Source organism: Lepus europaeus, chromosome 9 (genome assembly GCF_033115175.1).
Source record: "Lepus europaeus isolate LE1 chromosome 9, mLepTim1.pri, whole genome shotgun sequence".
In the NCBI taxonomy this organism is placed as follows: domain Eukaryota; kingdom Metazoa; phylum Chordata; class Mammalia; order Lagomorpha; family Leporidae; genus Lepus; species Lepus europaeus.
Window position 1 is genome coordinate 36,253,753 of NC_084835.1, and position 20,471 is coordinate 36,274,223.

The window sequence follows — 20,471 nt, forward strand, 5'->3', positions numbered from 1 at the left end:
ATTCACTTTACAGATACCAAACACTCATCTGTGGCTTAATCCACAAATGTTAGATTTTTCAGAAACTAGCAGACTAGGGCAGACAGAGGGAACTTGTGAAGTTTTCTTCTACAAGATCAACGGAGAAAGGATTTTTTTTTTTTTTTTTTTTACCTCTTGGCCCATTTCCATGCTGCAAAGTTTTGTTGATTGAGCTTTGGCATCAACCATAACATTAAACATGGTGCATATTGACTGTGGGACTCGAAAATCTGTTGATCGACTGGTTTTTTGCAGCTTAACTTCAAATGCAATCCTGGTTCTATTAAAACAAAGTAGGAAAAGACCAATTCAGTGTTCAGATGGCAGCAGGTGGAGGAGACATTTTCTGAGAGGTCAGTGAAAAAGAAAATTGAAGCTGTAATCAGTGGCAATGGACAATGACTTCACATGAGTTCTCTTTGAAATGACTTTCCCAACTAGGGAAGGGCTATTCACAGAGACAGCCACACATACCCTGCCTTTCTCAGCAGTTCACAGAACACCTGTAGCTTTGCGTATTTCTGTCTATAGTCTACATGCTATGGAGAACCCTCATTGCAGGAGAATGAATGAATGAACAAAAACCCGATTACAGCATTATAGCATATGTACATTCTCTCACATTGGCAACTGCCTACCTTAAATCACTTCATTACAAAAACAAAAAAGCAGTTTCTAATCTTCAAAATCTCATGGTGGGGAAAAATCTTAAATGGCTTTTTGTTTTTTTCTGCTTTTGAAAGAGACTGAAATTACAACCAACGATCAAGCAAGTTTATTCTATTGCTCTAAAGACTGGAAAATATTTTCTGATTGTTAAAGATCATCAAAAGGAAATATATCAAGCTCTCAAACGATGGCTACTTTCGGAGAAGGGAATGAAATCAGAAGATACAGTAGGAATTTTCACCATGGTTTTTAGTTGTTGTTTTCAATGTCACTGTATGACTCTGCAACAAGAAAACATTGTTTTTATAATTAAGGAAGTCTAACATACTTAATATACAAATATTCTGTATCTACTTAATTTACAACACAAGAATCATGTCATATTGTAATTTTAATGTAATGTAATTCTCACACAGGTCAAATTATGACCTGGGAATGTGCTAACCACTCCTAGGAAAAACCTAGCCTCACAGGGCCAGCTGGTAATATAGCTATGAGATCAAATCCTTGCCACCAGCCTTGTCAAGGGACCCAGTTCTATTTTAAAGGGTTTCAGAGAAGTGGGAGCCCTCATCACACCTCCTGAAAGAGAAAGCACCTGGGTAGTGAGCAGCTTTACAAAAGTCCCTTTCGTCAAATGCATCTTTTCAGCCTTGTTCTCTGTCAAGTACAGGAGTTGATGCGGCCACCAGGAAAGCATTGCTTTAAGAGGAATTGGTGGCAGTGTTCTAACAGCGCATAGGAGGACCACACAGCTAGTGTGCGCAGGAAAGGATGCCAGCTTGCTAACACACCCTGGGTGCATGCATGGAAGCCAAGTATAATTTCTAAGGTTGGAAGCCCAGTTCTTAAGAAAAAAAAAAAAAAAAAACTTAAAAAAATATCAAAAACCTCAAACCCTTAAAACACCCCTATAGATTATACGATCATGTTAAAGATAACTGCATTTTGGCTTGCAAAGACTCAGTGCACTGAAGTAGCTTTCTAATCATGATGATCATTTTAAGCTACGCTGAAAATACATCATTTTTTTGTGAAGAGGAGGCCTGATGGGGACTGAGTTGGACAGGTCCCTGTGCTGATCCTCTGAGGCTTGTGTGCCAGTTCCGGCCCAATTTGAGAAATAGAAATGTTAAATCGCTCCCTTCCAATGAAGTAATCATCTTCTGTTTTCACAGGAGAACTGTTCATAGCCTTTGGAGTACAGGGCTGCGAAAAGAGGAAGCTGAATGCAAAATTAATATGACTGAGAGGGCTCACTGGGATGGAAAAGCCAAGAATGGAGAGGTCACTTAACCCACCTGGCTCTCTGCAAGGGCATAATCATGCTGCCTGCTCTTATGTTCAGTACAGACTTGATACAGACCAGACTAGTGGCTCTGTAAATGTCTGTAAAATTAATGAATTCAGATTTTTTTCTGTTTTGGAAAATTAGACACAAAGAATGCCTGACCAATTTTTTTGGTATTGCATGTTTATGTCTATGAAACGGCATCCTTACTACACTGTCCTGGGACAAGGGTTACTTGTTCTGTTCCAAAATGAAAAACAATGGTTTTAGGCTCTCTTCTTACGTAGATCCTGTGCCTTCAATGACTCAAGGACTTCTTCAGGGTCTCCTTTCTGAGTCTGGAGGTCTGGGGAGGCTGTTTCCACCTACTTTTGCTGTTGTCTGCTCTTGTGGTTTAAGTCTGGGACCTTAACTGGAAGGGACATCAGGAAATTTAGGGCTCCAGGGCCACACAACTGCAGTAGGAGGTTACTTACCAGCTACTGAGTGCAGGGCATGCCACTGGGGCCTGGGCAGGGCAAGGAGCAGCAAATGAACCAGACTGCCTCCTTGCTCTAAGGGGCTCAACCTCTTCTGGTATCTGAACCCAAAATATGATTCCCATGTGTCTATAAAGTAAACACCTGTGATCCTCATAGCTGGCCTTTTTCCTCCAAGAATCTCCTCATTTCTTAGTCCCTACTCAGAAGACTGGTTCTCAGCAAAGGGCAAAAATGTCTTTTCTGTACAATTGTGTGAACAGATTAGGTGCTGGCAATCAGTTCTAGTCCACTTCAGCCCCTAGGACAGATCAGGGGAGAACTTGTGTCTTGGGCAACTGCTGTGCAAGCAGTTTTCTGGTGCAATGGTTTTGGCATTAGAAGCACACACTTTTTCCAAAATTGGTATGGACTATGTAGGAATGGAAGGCAAACCTTAGAGAGACATGTTGACCACGGGTTTGAGAAATGGGCCTGTCCTTGGTTCTAAGACTGAAAAGAGCAAAACTCAAAGTCTCAGACACTAGGACTTTCAGCTTCCAGAAGGGGCATCGCACTCTTGCCCAGGTTCTCCATAGCTCACGAAGCATCTCCTCATTCCTGCCACGATGCTGCTCAGCAACCTAGGATCATGTTGTTCTTTTGCCCTCTTGGCTTCCAGTGCTGCTACTTTACTTTTCTTTCCTTTTCCCAAGATTTAAAATGATGAATTCCGAGCATTTCTGGGCTGACCCAGCCCTGATTGTCCCGTCATCATAAATGTCCATCAATTAAACTAAAGCTGGAGAGCTAGAGTGGCCTGTGTTGCTTGCGGTATAATTTTTGAATGAGGAAAAATGAAGGCACAGTTATGAATTGGAAAAGGAACTTGTCTGGGGGTAAGCAGGGTGATGCTGAAAACATGCAGTCCTTGGAATTTCCATTCTGTAATTGATACACAGACGTTGATACTCCATGAGAGAAGGAATGTGGTCATTATATGCCAAAAACTTAGCACTATGCCTGGTAGATGGGAGGAGCACAACCTATTTTTTGTTGAACTGATAAGTATTGATAAATATTGACCTTGTTTCTTCCCCTCACGTTCTCAGGTGTTTCCACAAGGCAGCATCATTCTTACCCCAATGCTGTAAGCCACAGTGACAAAGCACACAGTTTGTGGGAAGACAAAATGTATGTTCAATGTTTCATGCTTCCTTGTTTATGCTCAGTTAGACTTGGGGCAAGACAAGTGATAGCTGGCATTCACTGGGTACTCACTTCATACACACAGAATGACGAACAATACTTGGGTCCTGCCTACCCTGATGAACAATCACTGAATTCCTGCCACAAAATTAGACATGCTGACTCTAGAGCTGTGCAGTCTTCTCCCTTCCAGCTGTCCACCTAACATGCACCCACCCACCCACCCCCACACACTGAACAAGTATCTACAAGGGGTCTTTAAAAAGTTTGTGTAAATGCATCGAGCTTGAAAATATTTAGCACCAAAATAAACTCACCTTTTAATTCTATCTTTTTTCATGAATATTTTGAAGTACCCCTGTCCTAGGTAAATACTTTGTGCCACATACCATGAATACTGGGATGTGGAGATAAACAGGAAGTGTCATGGGTCTCTTTCTTGTGGACTGCTAGTAACGGAAAAGTTGGCAGCCAGATTACTTTGGGTTTGGCACAGATAGGGGAGGGCAGGCAACTACCAGCGAGACTTGGGCAGCCACCGCTTCAGCTGACTTTCCCAAGCAACACCTTCTCTGAAAACTCCCAATCACGGTTGTTGCAGGAGTAGCTATCCACAACTCTTTTCCAAGTCAGTGTCTCATAGGACCAGTGTGCAGAGCCTGTCCAGCCGATGGGACTTACCTTTTGACACAAGACTCAATCATGTCACTTGCCATCAACTTCAGCCGTTGTTCCAGGTGCTTTCCAAACTCTTCCTCAGGCCAGTGCAAGTCCCGAATGAAGGTCTGAAGGGCGTCGAGTTTCCAGAACAGATCTTCTGAAGTGCCTGATCCATTACTGGCAGGATAAGAATCAGAAAGCAAGAGTCACAGTCTGATCTTGGGCTTGGAAGGAAGCGACACAGACAACTGGGAGCTACAGGGCTAAAGGCAAACAGGGGCTTCAACATACAAAAACGACGTGTGTGGGCGGTGGAGGTGGGGGCAATCTCCACCAGCAGATTTTGAGTTTTACCATACATGACTTTGTCTGCTTTGCTCGGCCAATTGCTCCAGACTAGCGGGAAGTCTGAAGAAGGTATAGTCCCAGAACCACTAGGGGAATGGTGTATGGTAAAAATCAGCCTTCTTTCAATAACCACATTAACACATGTGATGATTCAGGTGAAGGCCACGAACCAGGCGGAGAAGTCAGTTTAGACGGATAATAACTACATGGCCGCATGCAGTTATTAAACCTCAGGGTGTCATGCATTTCCCCAGCTTCCCTCCAGAGCGGAGGCCTCTTGGAGATTGCACAAGCCTTCCGGTTTTCAAAGGACAGTGCTAACAAAGTGGTGAGCGAGGACCTGCTTTCTCTCTTGAAGAGCTGAAAGAAACTGGGATGACTCAGATGGAGACGGGTATACCTGCATACCTTGAATGCAAAATTCGTGTTCACTGTGGCGATGACGCCAGTTTTCAAAGACCAGCCTGTTGCATCATAGGCAGCCCCAGGATGAGCGAGTCAGGGCACGGAAGGCGAGCGGACAAGGGATTTTGGCTATGATTTTGGGCTCAGAACCTGAGCTCTTTGACCGTAGTACCATCTTATCCAGTCCTCTCTACAGATGGGGAAATGGGTCAGGATTCCTTTCTGTCCAATGACCTCTAAGACATTTTCACCTGGGGCATTCAGGGAAACCCTGTGCACAGGAAGCGCTCCATCTCTCGCCCTCTTGCCTTTCTCTGGCTGGCTTTCTGTTTTGTAAGAATCCCATTTGGAGCTTGGAGGGGTGGCCACCCCCCACCCCCTTCCTCGCATACCACTAATGCCAACACGGTAATTTATAAAATGTCCAACACACCATGCATTACCACTTGTTCTGACATCGTCTATAGAAACAGATGAGAGTGGGTGTTTCTATTGTGACAGATGCCAGCTGCATTGAATTAATGCTTCAGAGAGAAATATAGCTAGTGCATTAACGCATACACAGCTACTGCAGGGTGGGGAGGAGCAAACTCCCAACATGCCGAGAGGGAGCCTACGGCCTTGGACCAACAGGGTCACGTTTTAAGGACAGACCAGTCTGAGGTCAGTACGCAGATGTATCTGACAGGAAGGAGCAGGTAACATGGAAACACATCCTTAAAATGCAAGGTGGCAAAGGAAGAAACTGGAATTATGAAAAGATATAGAATCAGGCATTTCCTGGTGGGTGACAGACCCTAGGTCTTCTTCTCAGATACAGCCATGACCACTGTTTGAAAGTGGGGGGGGGGGGATGTGTTGTCTCCCTGGGAAAGTTCAGTCTTCCCTCTACCCCGTCCTAGGCTTGGGAAAAAGAACCCCCCAACTTTGTCTAGTCTAAGCCCCGTTTTGGAACTGCATGGTTTATGTTTTAAATCATTAAGTACATATGAATGCAATAATTGGTATTTATTACAACAACATTTTGACACCCATCTGGTTTCAGAGTTTCAAAAAATTCTTGTAGGGTTTTTTTCTTTGAAGAGCTTATTATTAAGTTTTGACATGAGGAAAAGAATATTTTCTTTTTATTTTTAAGATAAACTGTTAATGTTAAGGCAATAGCACCAAGATTATTTTGATTGCTGAGCAGTTACCAAAATGTGTTCCCACTGATGCCTTAATTAATTGAACGGAGACCATTATCTGCTTTATTACAATGTCTTGATTCATATCTTTTCAAAAACAACGTCACAGAGCATGCACGGAAGAAGGCAAGAAAAGCTGTCAGATATTAATTTTCTAATTTTAAACAGCTACTACCTAATCTAACTTTTAATACAGTCATCTTAGCATGAATATGATTTATGTTTTTTCTTTAGATGTCAATTTTGAGAGGCTGTAATTTGTTTCTACGACAGAATCAGACACACTGACCATGCAAATTAAACGCTGGGCAGCTTTGGGGGAGCCAGGCAAAGCAGCTGTTTGAATGTCCCGTTCTCTACCTGGCTTGCCGCAAAAAGAAAAATGCTGAGGGCCATCTTGATGTGTGCGATTTCGAGATTTCAAAACATTACTGCCAGTTTCAGATCATTTTTTATTCCTTTGATAATAACACTTCCCTTTGAAAATGTGCCAATTTATTCTTTCAAGAAAAAGCTTATCTGGCCTATAATTAGCTGTGGTTTAAGAAAAGGATCAAAGGAGGGTATAGAATCGCTAAACCTTATTTCACTTATTAAATCATGCATGTGGTTCTAATTTTATTTCCCTGGGGGAGAATCTAGGGGTGCTATATCTTCTTTTGCTGAGGAGAGAGGATTTCCTAAACTAGAAGAAAAGACCCCTCAACCCCCACCCCTTTCAGTTGTTGGCTTGGAGGATGTGCTCCCGGCTCCAAGAACGAAACCCCAAGCAACCCGGACACTCGGATGCACGAATGTCAAGAACAAGGCTCTACGTGGGCCACAGACGATATGGCTAACTGCTGATTTAACGATCTGTTGTTTGAATCTTAGGCTCTCAGCTTAGGGGCCCTGCTTGCTACCTAGATCTCAACACTCCATATTGTATCTTCACATAACATTTCTGCTACTAAGGTCTGATCCGTTTAGTACTTTTCATTTAGCCCTGAACATACTGTTACTATACACTGCCATTTGCTGACTCCAGAAATATGCTCATGGTTTAAACAGTCTCCAGGAATTTTTCACTTTTATTTTTAAAACCCCAAGCTTCTGGGTAGGTATACCTTCCTTCCTAAACTTAGACCAGGCCAGTGTTAACTGGCCAGCCCATCCAAGAGGTTTATTGAATTATTTCTGGATGACTAGCTCCTAAAATCATGTCAACTGCATTGAGGGAAAAAAAAAAGGAAAGGAAAGAGGAGAATCCTTTTGCAAAAGAACTCGGGAAGTGAAACAGTCCTGAAGCATTCAGTGGGTGTAAGACAAATTGTTAGTGCTGTATATATAGCGAACGTCTTACAAACACGATGCATGCCAGAAATAAACAATATTGTCTCTGTATGATCAGCAAAATATGTCTAATTATCCATCTCCATCCCTGTTATATAGGATGTATAGAAATAAACAATGCATATCCATGCCAAGATCACTTTAATTTAAATTAGATCTAATGTGAACTGAATACACACTCAGCATCATATATAGCAGCCATCCATGACGGTGCCGAAAAAGTAGGCATTTGTGGGATGCCTAGAGGAATGTTAACTGGTAGATTTGGTACTTTGGGAAGGTTCACATTGGGTAGGTTCACATTGGGTAGGTTACTGGTTAAACTCCTGTGGAAGAAACAGACAGAAAGAAAAAAATACCATCACAGTGACAATGCAGATGTGGCAGAAGCACAAAACAGTAGTAAATAAATCGGCTAACTTCACGGCAAGACAAAGGCAAACACTCAAGCGACACACTCCAAAAAGCAGCTTACGGACGGGGAGCTGTGATGTGGCTCTGGGTTGAGAGAGAAAAGACAACAGCTCATGGCAAACATTAGCCACAGAGTGATCAGAAAGCGTGGACACTTATGCAACACCCATATGTAACGATGTTATTTAAATGCTTTTGGGAAGGGTCTTTGGTTTCTTCTATGTTCACTGTCCTAAGAGTCTGGAATTTGCCTTGACTAAGAACGTGAAGTTCCTGGAATTCTTGAAATGGCTGGGACTGGAGCTGCTATAAAGTGTCTGGGGGTGGAGCACACTAATTTTCCTACTTTTGTTAATGTTATTGTCAGTTGACACACATTTGTGAACTCAGATATTAGACACAAAATGGAATAGGAAGTTCATCCACTTGAATATATGCCAATGGTAATGTACAGAAACTGAATTCTTTTAAAAATTATTTCTTTATTTATTTGAGAGGCAGTGGGGGGGGAGGGAGGGGGAGGGAGAGAGAGAGAGAGAGCGAGCGAGCGAGTCAGCGAGCAAGCGAGCTGCTGGTTCATCCCTGACATGCCTGCAATTGCTGTTGGGGCTGGGCCAGGCCAAAGACAGGAGCTGAGAATTCAATCCAGGTCTGCAGTGTGGACAATGGGAAACCAAAGTCCGTCACTGCTGTCTCCCAGGGTCTGCCTCTGGAGCTGGGAATCAAAATCAGGAACTCCAAAACAGGAAACGGGCATCTTAACTGCTTAGGCTAAACACCTGCCATTCAGAAACTGAATTCTTTCCAGCTACTACTTCTGAAGACAGGAGAGTATGCAACAGGGTATCAGAATAGATGGTGAAGGTGGAGAAATTGTAGTAAGGAACAACTGAATACTTTTATAGAATATATAAAGCAAGTCCAATTAAGATGGAGAAATGTTTGCCTGCAGAAAAAGACACCTAAGAAAAGAAAGGATTCTCAAATTCGGCTGTTATACTGAACTACTTGACCAAAACTTGGTGCAAAATGTAGTTTCATGTCAGGAGGGTTATCCTTGGAAGTGGCACAGCGGTGGGATGAAAGCATGATAGGCATTTGTAGGGGGCTGGGATGTTCTGTTTCTTGATCTCAGTCACTGGTGACAGGGGTGTGTTCAGTTTGTGCAAATTAATCAAGCTGTGTGTTTTTCTCTAAAAAGTTAAAATAAGTCAAAAATGAAAAAAACTGTTACTTTGCATTATTTGTTTTGTTTCTGAACAAAGATTGATTAATTAATGTGATGGAAGAGAGATCGATGGCTTTAGGAGCAGAGAGAGAAAATCAAACAAAACATAAATCCCTACTCGAATCAACTGTGTTTCTATGGAGGCTCTGTGTCATTTGCTGCTCCAGACGCTGGCACTTGAGTCTCATCATGGCATTTTAAGGGTGTTCCATCCAGCCAAAGTCACTGGCACGTAGAGCCCAGCCTAGCTCTGCATCTGAGAGGAACCTTCCTGTTTAAGTGGAGTTGACAGCACTTTGGCAAAGGAGTTGAGGATCTCGTTTTGGATCTTGCAGTAAGAGTGAGTTTTGCCAAAGCAGCTCTGCCCAGGGCAAGCTGTGTTTAACTCAAAGGACTCCTGCATGGGCTGGAGCTGCCTCTGGGCTTGCTTAGTGCGGCAAACTTCTTGCTAAGTCAGACATCCTGGATCTCATAGTTACTCTGGACGCCTGTCTCCTTCTAGAAACAAGCCACTCTTTTACAGTGGCAACACAGCCCTGCATAATTGCCAACCTGGCCTCCTCTTCTCTCTGGGAAAACAGATGTCTCCCTCTCCCAGGTTTGACCTTCATACTTCACAGTTGGGGAAAGTCAAGTTCATCTCTCTACTGGGTATTAAAGGGTTTAGAAGATAAGCTAAACAGAACCACGAAGTCGAGGGGAAAAAGGAACTTTTCCTTCCACGTGTGTCTTTTCGACTGGGGAATGTGCCTTTGGATTCAGTCGCTGGGGGTTCTCAGTCTTAAACACTGCCATGTAGCAAAAACCGTTGGCGATTTCCACTGAGACATGTGTAAGCCTATAGAAGCAAATGTGATCATTAAATGATACACACACTGAATAATGATCAAGGAATTAGGAGATCTTAAAGACGGCAGCCTGGAAAGTTAAAATGTCAATTCTGAGCAAATTAAAAGTAGCTAGGAATGAATAACATATAAACGTATGGGAAAGCAACTTAATTTAAACATATTAGCGGATGGTGGTACACAAAGTAGAAGCAAGCTTCATTTTGCACTCCAAAATTAAAAAAAAAACTCATATTAATCAAAACATATTGTATTTGTAAAATATGACATTTTTGCTGGACGAAAGCATAGGGCTCATAGAGAAACAGTTCCTTCATCTGACATATCACACTGGTCTACTTCTAAAAGGATGAAACACGCTTGATATTTCTGCTTTCTGCAAAATAACTGAGGGCATTTCTAATGTTACTAATATTTCATTTAGGTATTAATAATGTATGGATAACCAAAGAGGTAATTCCAAGTATAACACTTCACTCATACACACGTGAAGACGATGATTTTCTAGCGCTCTTAGTACTGATGCTCAGCCTCCTGAGGTGTTGATGGTTGCAATCAATTATCACTGTAAAGAGGGACCTTCAGCAACTACCTAAAAACAAGTGACTCCTTGGAAGTCATAATTATATGTCTCTGCATAGTCCAAGCAGTATGAATGGCAATCTGATAACTGATGCATGTTAAAAATCAGACTCTCCAGGCTGGGTATCGTGATGCAGTGGACTATCAGAGTGCCTGGGACCAAGTTCTGTCTTTACCTTCTGATCCAGGTTCCTACTAATGTGCCTGGGAAGCAGCAAGTGATGCCCCCAAGTAGTCGGGTTCCTCATCCTTACATGGGAGACCTGGACTGAGTTCCTGGCTCGTGTCTTCAGTCTGGCCCAGCCCTGGCTGTTGCAGGCATTTGGGGGTAGTGAACAAGTGGATAGAATAAATTTCAATCTCAATCTCAATCTCAATCTCTCCCTCCCCCCAAAATTATCTCTCCATCCTGCTCTTCTAACAAATAAATTAATCTGAAAGAAAAACTAGATTCCTTATTTTGGAGACTTTACTGAAAAAGGATAGCTATCCTATCTCCGGATATTGGATTAAAAAATTCTCATCTTTCTCTCTCACATGGATGAAACCTACAGCTGTGTGTGTGCCATGATTTCTACTGACAGAAATGACTGCAGTTGGATCTGTTTCTTACTTTCTAGAATTAATTCTCACTAAAACAGTGTCGCTATGCAGAAGGGATGTGGTTCTAACTTCCCCTCAAAGACTGCTTTAGATTTATGGATGGGGTGAAACTCAAGTTACAGAATCCTTTCCACTTACAATTTTAATAAAAATTATTTATTTGAAAGGCAAAGAGATGTAGAGAGAGCTCCCTTCTGTTGGTTTACTTGCCAAATGCCAGTGAAGAAAAGCCAGGTCTGGGCCAAGCTGGAGTCCCTGGAACTCCCTCGAGGTCTTCCATGTGGATGGCCAGGGGCCCAATGACTTAAGTCATCACCTGCTGTACCCCAGGATATGTATTAACAGGACGACGGGAGGGAGAGTGCAGCTAGGACTTGAACCCAGGTGCTCCGATATGGGACACGGGTGTCCCAAGCAGTAGCTTAGCTACTGTGCCAAATGCCTGGTCCTGTGTTCTCCTTTTTTGAGCTACCTGTTCCATGAGTGTATGTGGTAGATCTTGGCTACTCTTGGTGCTCTGAACACTAACACCCTTCTCAGATGTTCTCAGGTCTACTTCCTACCACAGAGGATGGGCACTCCTTGCTGTCTTCGCATATTCTAGTCCAACATTTATCAACATTTTATTCCCTTTCGTTTCTTCCACAACTTCCTTCTCCATAAAAATTTCACACCACAAGTCAATTGTGTCACTGTTTATGTATGATAAGTAGTTCTGTGCTTCATACATAAAACAGTCATTTTAAAAATCACCTCAGGCGCAATTTCACCACCACAGAGGCTGTACAGCTTCTGTTGAGAATGCATCACCTAAAGTTTCAAACGGTTTGAGGTTTTAGACCCTCCCTGCCCAAGCATTTCTCCTGCTTGACAACTTTCTCCTTTAAAGTCTGCGCTGACCACACTGAACATTTGCTGTTCTCTATGCACACCCTGCTTCCCACTGCTCCTTCCACCTTCACACAGGATCTTTCCCAGTGCCTCAACCCCTTTTGAAATCTTATTCTCCAAGCTACTTCCTCCATGGCCCATCAGTGAAGTTTATTCTGTTCTATTTTATGCTCTCGCAACTCTTCCTTCTACTATTTGCACATGGGTAAGAATTTACATTTTTTTTTTTGACAGGCAGAGTAGACAGTGAGAGAGAGACAGAGAGAAAGGTCTTCCTTTTGCTGTTGGTTCACCCTCCAATGGCCGTCGCGGTAGGCCTGCTGCAGCCGGCGCAATGCGCTGATCCAGTGGCAGGAGCCAGGTGCTTCTCCTGGTCTCCCATGGGGTGCAGGGCCCAAGCACTTGGGCCATCCTCCACTGCACTCCCGGGCCACAGCAGAGAGCTGGCCTGGAAGAGGGGCAACCGGGACAGGATCAGTGCCCCGACTGGGACTAGAACCCGGTGTGCCGGCGCTGCAAGGTGGAGGATTAGCCTAGTGAGCCGCGGTGCCGGCCAGAATTTACATTATTTTTGTAGTGTGCTGCTCAGGCCCAACTAGACTGAAATCAGCAATTGAGGGAATATATCATTTTCTTTCTCCCATTCCTAAAGTTTTCTAACTCTTACCCTTACAACTGCCAGTCTGTATGGGTTACCAAACAGTAAGCATTTATTGAGCACCTAATATGCACCAGGCTCTGTTCTAAGTGCCTGAGAGACAGTGATGATGAAATAAGCGTGTGGATATGGAGAGTCATGTTTCCAAGAACATTGGCATTTGGCAGATTTCATTATCCAAAATCCTTGTTTTACAAAGGAGGATACTGCATCTCAGAAAAGCTAACGGAAGGAGGGTCTTAATTCAGAAAAATCTGGTGACCCAAAGTGGCCCAGCCAGTTACTGACAGGAGTCAGCTTGATACCAGGCCACTGGCATATTGCTAAGCTGTCATGGATCTGGTGGCTTCCTTTCATTAGACTGATGCTTTTGAGACTCCGGAAAAGGGTATCATAGTAAAAATACATTTCATTCTTTCTGTCTCTCACTGTCTGTAACTCTACTTATCAAATAAATAAATATTAAAAAAATACATTTCATGGACATATTTCAGGCAGAGAGAGAAAAGCACATTTTGAGAATTGAGAGACCCTGATTTTTCTGTGTGCAAACATCAAGAAGCATTGTTTAGTTCTACCACTCAGAGTCATCGTAACCTGTCCTGGGCCACTGTGAAGCCTGGAGGTGACTGAGTGGAGACAGAGTGATCACATGTCAGGAAAAGGAACTGGGGTGTTTGGGGAACCTTTCTCCATTTTCTTCCACCTTGATGGCCACTATGATGGATTAACAACAGCGAGCTTATGGAAACCTTGTCTACCTGTCTGTTAAGGTCAAAAACTCTTACTCAAGGCAGCCTGGAGGATCAGAAGGGATCCGTCTAACTGAGAGTCATAGCCCTAAGATAGTTCCCAATAGACACCCTTGAAAGGGCTACGGCTTCCAGATTCTATTGGCAACTTGGGCTTGTCCCTGGGAAGCTATTGTCAACTCGGGCATGACATTTCCCGCCACTGTGAAGAGATTCCAACTGTGACTGACCTGGCTTCACAGAAGCATAGCTGGGGCCTCCCCTTTCCCTCCGAACACAGATGGAAGACTTTCTAGGGAGAGGCAGCAAAAGGACTTGGCTGGTTTGCCCTTTCTGTCAAAGAACCTCAACTGTCAGACACAAGTGATTCTACCTTTATTTTCTTTTACAGGATCAGATTTTGAAATAAAGCTCCCTGAGGAATAAAGAAAAGTTTAAAATCTGTTTTTAACAAACTCAGTGTACATGTTAGCATTTCCTTGTAGAGGGCTATTTTTCTTTAACATTTTGAATACCAGTCATTTGGAAGTAAGCCTTACAACGCATTTCTCATATAGGCACAATCAGGTGCCTATAATACGATCTTTGCAAGGTGGAAAAGCAGAACTAGTTGAGAACAGCAATTGTTTGAGAGAAAGGATGCAGTGCTCTGTGTATGTGGATTGGAGGATCATGTGGCAAAAGTGGAAAGGATTGAGCAAATTAAATCTACTGATGTAAGTTAGTTTCTTTATTTGGTGTGTGTTCTAAACAGATCATCCTTAACTTAGAAAAAAATCTATAAGGAAAATCAATCTCTGCTTTTTTTTCAACCCTCTGACAAGTGGTCAGATGCGAGTTCACACTTTGTCTTCACATGGTGGGTACCCTGGAGAGACACATTCCCCTGAGCACAGACACACATATCCCAAGCACTTTTTTTTACCCTCTCTTCTATGCCATTCTGAAAAGCTGCCCCATGGCATCCACACTTTGTTTACAAATCAGCTAATAAAATATGTGTGGTTTAAAAGAATTTTAATTTAGCTTATGTTTTAGTTGGCACTTTAAAATATCACCACATACTCTGAAAGGCACGTACTATTTAGCATGAATTGAACAAATTGCAATCATATTCACTAACCAACAACACAGTTTTGGACAGCAAAAAGCTACGTATAAAACACACACACAGACACACACACACAAACACACACAAGCATTCACATAATTCTCAAGATATTATTAACATCTATTATTCCCTTCTTCATTTTCAGATCTGTAAATGATCAATCCAAGAGTTCCAATTTTATTTTTATATCAGTAAAAAAAAAAATCCCCAATAAAACATCCCTAGGCAAGGACTTCCAATTGTGAAAATGATTTTGCTTCAGATATCTTTAAGAGAATTTCGTGCTTCCAGGGGACTGGCACTCACATGTTTGTCCACAGAGGAATTCAACAGCTCAGAAAATGACTTTTGAGACAATACTACGGATCTTCACAACAAGACTCTATCATAGAGTGGCACATTTTTAAAAATCAGTTTTGCTGCTAAGCAAACAAGTTCATTGAGGTTCAGAGACAAGTAGAAGGCTCTTCAAGGAACTCTTTCCTCTTATGTGTGTTGGTGGTGGTAGCCTTCAAGTTCAAACCCAAGTAACTAAAGGCTAGTTCAAGACCTAGGCTATTCTCAAAATGAGACTACTACTCATTTTAACATTATTCTTTTCACAACTATTCTCCCAAGCACATGGGTCTTGGTTATAGTGTGTATATTAAAAAAAAATAATCCATCATTAATGCTTTACCTGCAAGGTATCCACTTTTATCCTCATGGGTTAAAAGTCAGCAAGGCCATATTTAAAAACAGACACAAATTCGAGAATAACCAACTAAAGATGGAATTTCTTACTAATTGGAAATGAAGAGCTACTGCTTATCAACCTGCTGTAGGCCAAGTCAAGAAGCTTCTCACAGCGAAAGGGGTAGAGAAAGCAGCCTTGTATTAATTTATTTAGCCTTATACAGTGCAACGCTACAGGGAGTCTCGATTCAGAAAATTGCTTAAAAATAGAGCATGAGTCAAGGCTTCCAAATTGAGGAAAAGCCTCTTGCATAATTGTTCTGGGCTTCTTGAAAGTATGCTTGTACGAATCACCAGTCTGCTTCATACTGGTTGTTACATCCCAACAATGCAAAGGACTTGCTAAAATAAGAAAAGAACAGCAATCTAAGAGGACCTAGTCAATACCAGGCTTCACTGGAGCTTTGCCAGCCATGCCACAAAACTCTCTCCATATGGGAGTCTTTGTTCCTTCAAAAACGGGGCTCCGAGACTGGCTCTGCCTCCTTGGGTCACAACCTGCTTCCTCGCTGGGGCACAAACATGGCACTGAATTTACCAACCATTTCCAGATAGGACCTAAGATTCACCAAACAGTTTTAGAAACTGACGAATGCAAAACCTATAGAATTTCCCATAATTTATCCTGCAGGAGAGAGAATGCACAACACAACACCTACTGTGCGCAGAGTTAAAAGAGATTCTGTGTTCCTATATTCTCAGAGTTACAGGTCTGCCCATGTGGTTTGTGACTCTCCAGGAAATGAGGGTGTGGGTGGATGAATGGGATATGTCATGTTCCCTAAATATACTTGGCCACAGAGTGTCTCAAACACCTAGAACAAGGAATGGCAAACTTTGGACCTGTTTGGTAAATACAGTTTGATTGGAACATGGCCACACTCATTACTTTATATACTATCATTGCTTTTGTGTTACTGCAGCAGGATTGAATAGTAACAGAGATCTTATGGCTCCAAAGCCTAACTATTTGTTATCTGGCTTTTTGTAAAAAACACTGGCTGACCACGGCTGCCTGGACCCCCAGGCAACACACTCTGGGAAACACCACTTTCTAGGAATAATGCCATTGGAATAAGAAACACCATGTAAACATCACAGCCAACTTTATATCCCCCATGCCTTATTTATGTTGTGCGACAAAACAAACAATTCATTTCTTGAAGCATTTTCAACCTCTTCCATTCTTCCCCACCCCACTATTTGGAAGCTATGAGCACCACAGTAGGAACTATGTGCTCTCTGTCCATTCTAACAATGCAAACCATATGCCACCATTAATCCATTTCTGTACGACTCTCCAGCCATTTGCACCCAAACTCCGATGGTATCAAAAGAGGTGTCCTTACTTGACTGGTTCCCATGACTCCCGCTCAAAGCCCCTGTGAATGGACTGTGCAATTGAGGACTCCATCAAATCCACATATCTAACAACAAGTGGGGCAAATAGGTCTTGAAGGTGTTTGTGAAATTTTCCATTGCACAAATTATCTAGAATAGATAAAGCAGAAATTTGGTAAGCATCCACAGTTGCTTTATCAGCATGCAACGTACACACATTTGCATGAATGTCTTCTGCATTAAATATGCTGCTTCTAAGGAAGTCAAAAGAAGAAGGGATGTGAAAAAGGACATGGACAGCACTGAGCTCATGCTCACATCTCTGTGGAAGGGGAGGGAAAGGGAATTCTAAGTTGATCCATTTGTTTCACTCTTCTAAAAAAAAAAAAAAACAGGATCAAACTTCTTTATCAAAATGACTAAAACAACCATTCACACCAGTCTTTCATGTTCTTCTTGCAACCACTCTCCTTCTTCCCATTAAGTTGCCAGGAAGAAAGAACAATTTAGAAACCTTCACGCCTTCCTCATCCTCTCCAGGGAAGAAGATCTATCTCATAGCTATTGTTGCTATAAAATACCCCGACATATTTCAGATGCCAAAAAAATAGCCAGAAATTGTTTTATTGTTCATTTAGAAAACATCTTTCGATAAAAACTGTAAAATGTGAAGAGGTTAAACTAATTAATCTGTGTTAAGAGCAAACAGAATACCAGAAACAGACACCTCTTCTCACAGTGTTCTAGGGCTCTTGTGTTGATCTAAGGGGATGTTTCCCAGCAACAAAATACTTGGAAAGAAAGGGAATGCCCAGACATTGGTGTTGGTTTGTTTTTTTGTTTTCAGTAATAATATAACTAGAGAGAGCTATGCCCGGCCTGTAGCCTGCTTGGCATAAAGATGTCTTAGCCGTCAACTCCTCTGTACCCCACTTGCCAAACAGTCCAAGAAGATACATACAGTCGGTACGGAGAAAATCATTCAGCAGCTGGAACAGTGGAAAGCTGTCCCAGGTGTCGGGGGGCTGCACCTCGAGCGCTGCGTCCATGTCCACCGCGAAGAGCGACAGGAAAGTCTCCGCGTGCTCCACCATTAGGTCCGACCACCATGCGAAGGCCTTGGAAATGTGGCAGAAAAACAACAGACAGAACGGATGAGCACCTCTCCGGGACCTGAGACGTGAATTCCAGCCCTCACTGTTCCAGACTAGTTGTGCATCCAGCAGGGTTTGGTAATTTTATTGTAAAGAGAACAGCATTTTGGATACAATCGGGCCTCTCATGATTCCAGGCCTGGCGTAGAGGGCCTTTATCCTGACCTGTGGGCCAGAGGATACAGCTGCAGAAACGACAGAGGTGGATTTTCTGTTCAATTTACAATAACTCAGTATGTTTGGGTCATGCTCCTTATCACTGTTGTTGGCTACTTCTTGCTGGAATGTATTAGAATTTGGGAGTTTCTTCACTGTGTTTATGGGTTTTCTGCTGGTCTAACTTGAAAATTTGCAATTATTATTCACTTTGATCTATGTATCTGGGGCTTAAGTGCCTGTGGTCAGCATACAAACTCAGGGACACATGTTTCTCTACACACTGCTCACTCCTACTTCGTACTAAGGCAGAGGAAATCGCTGTCACAGTTGTCACCAAACATTGGAGTCAGAATCTTATCTTTAAGCAGGGAGCCTTCGTTTTTGCTTCCAGTCTGAAGGAAAGATCAGGCTTAGGCAAGGAAACATTGAGTAAGACCAGGACTTACTTTTCTGGGGGTTGGACACTTATGTACATTGAAAACCAAAAAATATCAGTGAAGTAACTCATTTTCATGCACGTGGGCCCTTGGAAATCATTGTGCAGGGTCTCGGGGGGGGCATTCACATCAGTCGGGGCCAGATGTGAATGCATTCAAAGGCAGGCATGCATGTTGACTAATCATTTCTGGCAGGGAGCATGCAGAATGAGTGGCGGTATCAACAGGCCCTGTTTTGCTGAATTCAAAGACAGCAGAAAAACAAAAACAAATCGCCAGCCCCTTCTTGCCCCCCACCTCCCCACTCAATGCCGTAAAGTATTTACACTGGAAACACTTTCCGGAGCATTCACCAAAAAAAGATGGGAAGGCATTTGAAAACATGAAAGATGATTATGGCAATAATTCCATAAATGGAAGGGTTTGTTCAATGGCCAAGCTCTTCTGTGATCTATTAGTCATTTGAGGGATACTCTAAACAGCCACAAGGAGGCAGAATAGGGGTCTGCCTCTCTTCTTTCATGAGATTTCTTACTTTACTTACTTCTCCTTTATCAACATGTGGCTGGTTTGCAAATTAAATGGAAAAAATCAAGTCACGGACCATTCTGCAAGGTTGGCTTGGCTGGAAATAGACACCTGCTGTTTCCATCTTAATTTACAGTAAAACCTCACTGATTCAGAGTGATGGGAGAGGGGAGATGCTGCTCTGTCCACCAAAAAAACCTCAGTTACTGGGCTTTCTAATAAGAGGTATCATTTTATGGCTACCAAATGCAATCTGTAACTAGGCACTGAAATAAAAGGTGCTTGTGACGTACGCATTGGTTATCTTATCAATGCATCATACATGTAAGGGTTTTTAAACCTCTAATAATCATAGAGAAGTTGAATTACACATTAAAGTAATAGAGGATTTAAGTTGATAGGTTCGAGGATAGAAATAAGCACTGGATTACTATAATGTGTCAGGAGAGCCTCTAGAAGTTCACGATAAGCATGGCAAATATTTTACTTAAGCGAAATGACAACAACTACAGCTGCAATGAAATCATCCCAGATTCTCAGAATTTGGGTCTGAACCAATGAGGTTTTATTGTAGTTTTATCACCAGGAAATGAGAGCCCTGAGGTTTGGGGCTTGCCCTCTGACTACTTGGCTAAATCCAGTAGAGGAATAAATCCCCTATTCCATCCCCAAAACTTTCCCGCCCACCAACATTTTAGGCAGAGATCATTTCAATATTGAGATCTGCTGCAGTCCCATCCCCACCTCCTCTCCCATAGTGAGGCCTGACTCCCATCAATCCTGACTCAGGGTATCTGTAGAATTCACACAAGCATGCCAAATGCTGGCTAGTGCTTGTCCTTGAGTTATTTGGTCAACTTTAAATCTCCAAGGTAAATAAAAACACCAAACAGACAAAAAACGAGTTATTGGGAAGACTGAGTTGTCTTCCCACATAAAATCTTGCTCTCAGATGATAGGAAAAATAAATAAATAAAACACTAAAAAGTCCCTGAAAGTACAAATTCCTTAACCAAACCTCATACTGTTTTTTTTATTAAACCAGTTTTCTCATTTAAAAGTTACAAGCCAGCAGTCACAGAAGTACCAGTTCTACCATCTATAGAGAACTCAGTGCCTCACTGTAACTTAATATGCAAAGAGCTACAACCCTTGCATCAACAGTCATACGGATAAGCAATCCTACAAGAAATGTCTGTTGTGATAGACACTGTCACCACCCAAGTCAGGCGGAGGGATTCAGTACTGCAGTGAAGCAAGACAACTGTAATTTGGGGGATGTAGAAGAAGTGAGGGCCAGAGTTCTTTTTGCACATCCCAGGTAATTCCTTCCAGAACCTCAGACTCAAACCTGACCCTGAGAAGGAGAAAACAAGTCTAGCGAGGGAAATAACCACCAGGAAAAAAAAAGTGAAAGTGTAATTCCAACTAAATGAACCGAGTCTGTATC

At 42.4% G+C, this 20,471-nt stretch overlaps 1 protein-coding gene across 8 annotated transcripts in view; it reads right to left on the minus strand.

Moving 5' to 3' along the window:
- The window catches only part of CADPS (calcium dependent secretion activator), a 506,306-nt gene that overhangs the window by 80,872 nt on the left and 404,963 nt on the right, over positions 1 to 20,471 (minus strand). For 6 of the 8 annotated variants that reach the window (XM_062200191.1, XM_062200192.1, XM_062200189.1 and 3 more), the window contains 4 exons: positions 17,705 to 17,861; positions 16,752 to 16,893; positions 4,330 to 4,485; positions 154 to 301 (listed from right to left, as the gene is read on the minus strand). In XM_062200191.1, coding sequence (XP_062056175.1) covers positions 154 to 301; positions 4,330 to 4,485; positions 16,752 to 16,893; positions 17,705 to 17,861 — 603 coding nt within the window. Of the gene's footprint in view, positions 1 to 153; positions 302 to 4,329; positions 4,486 to 7,759; positions 7,907 to 16,751; positions 16,894 to 17,704; positions 17,862 to 19,037; positions 19,059 to 20,471 lie in introns of all 8 variants that reach the window. The other 2 variants (XM_062200184.1, XM_062200188.1) reach the window with 2 other exon arrangements.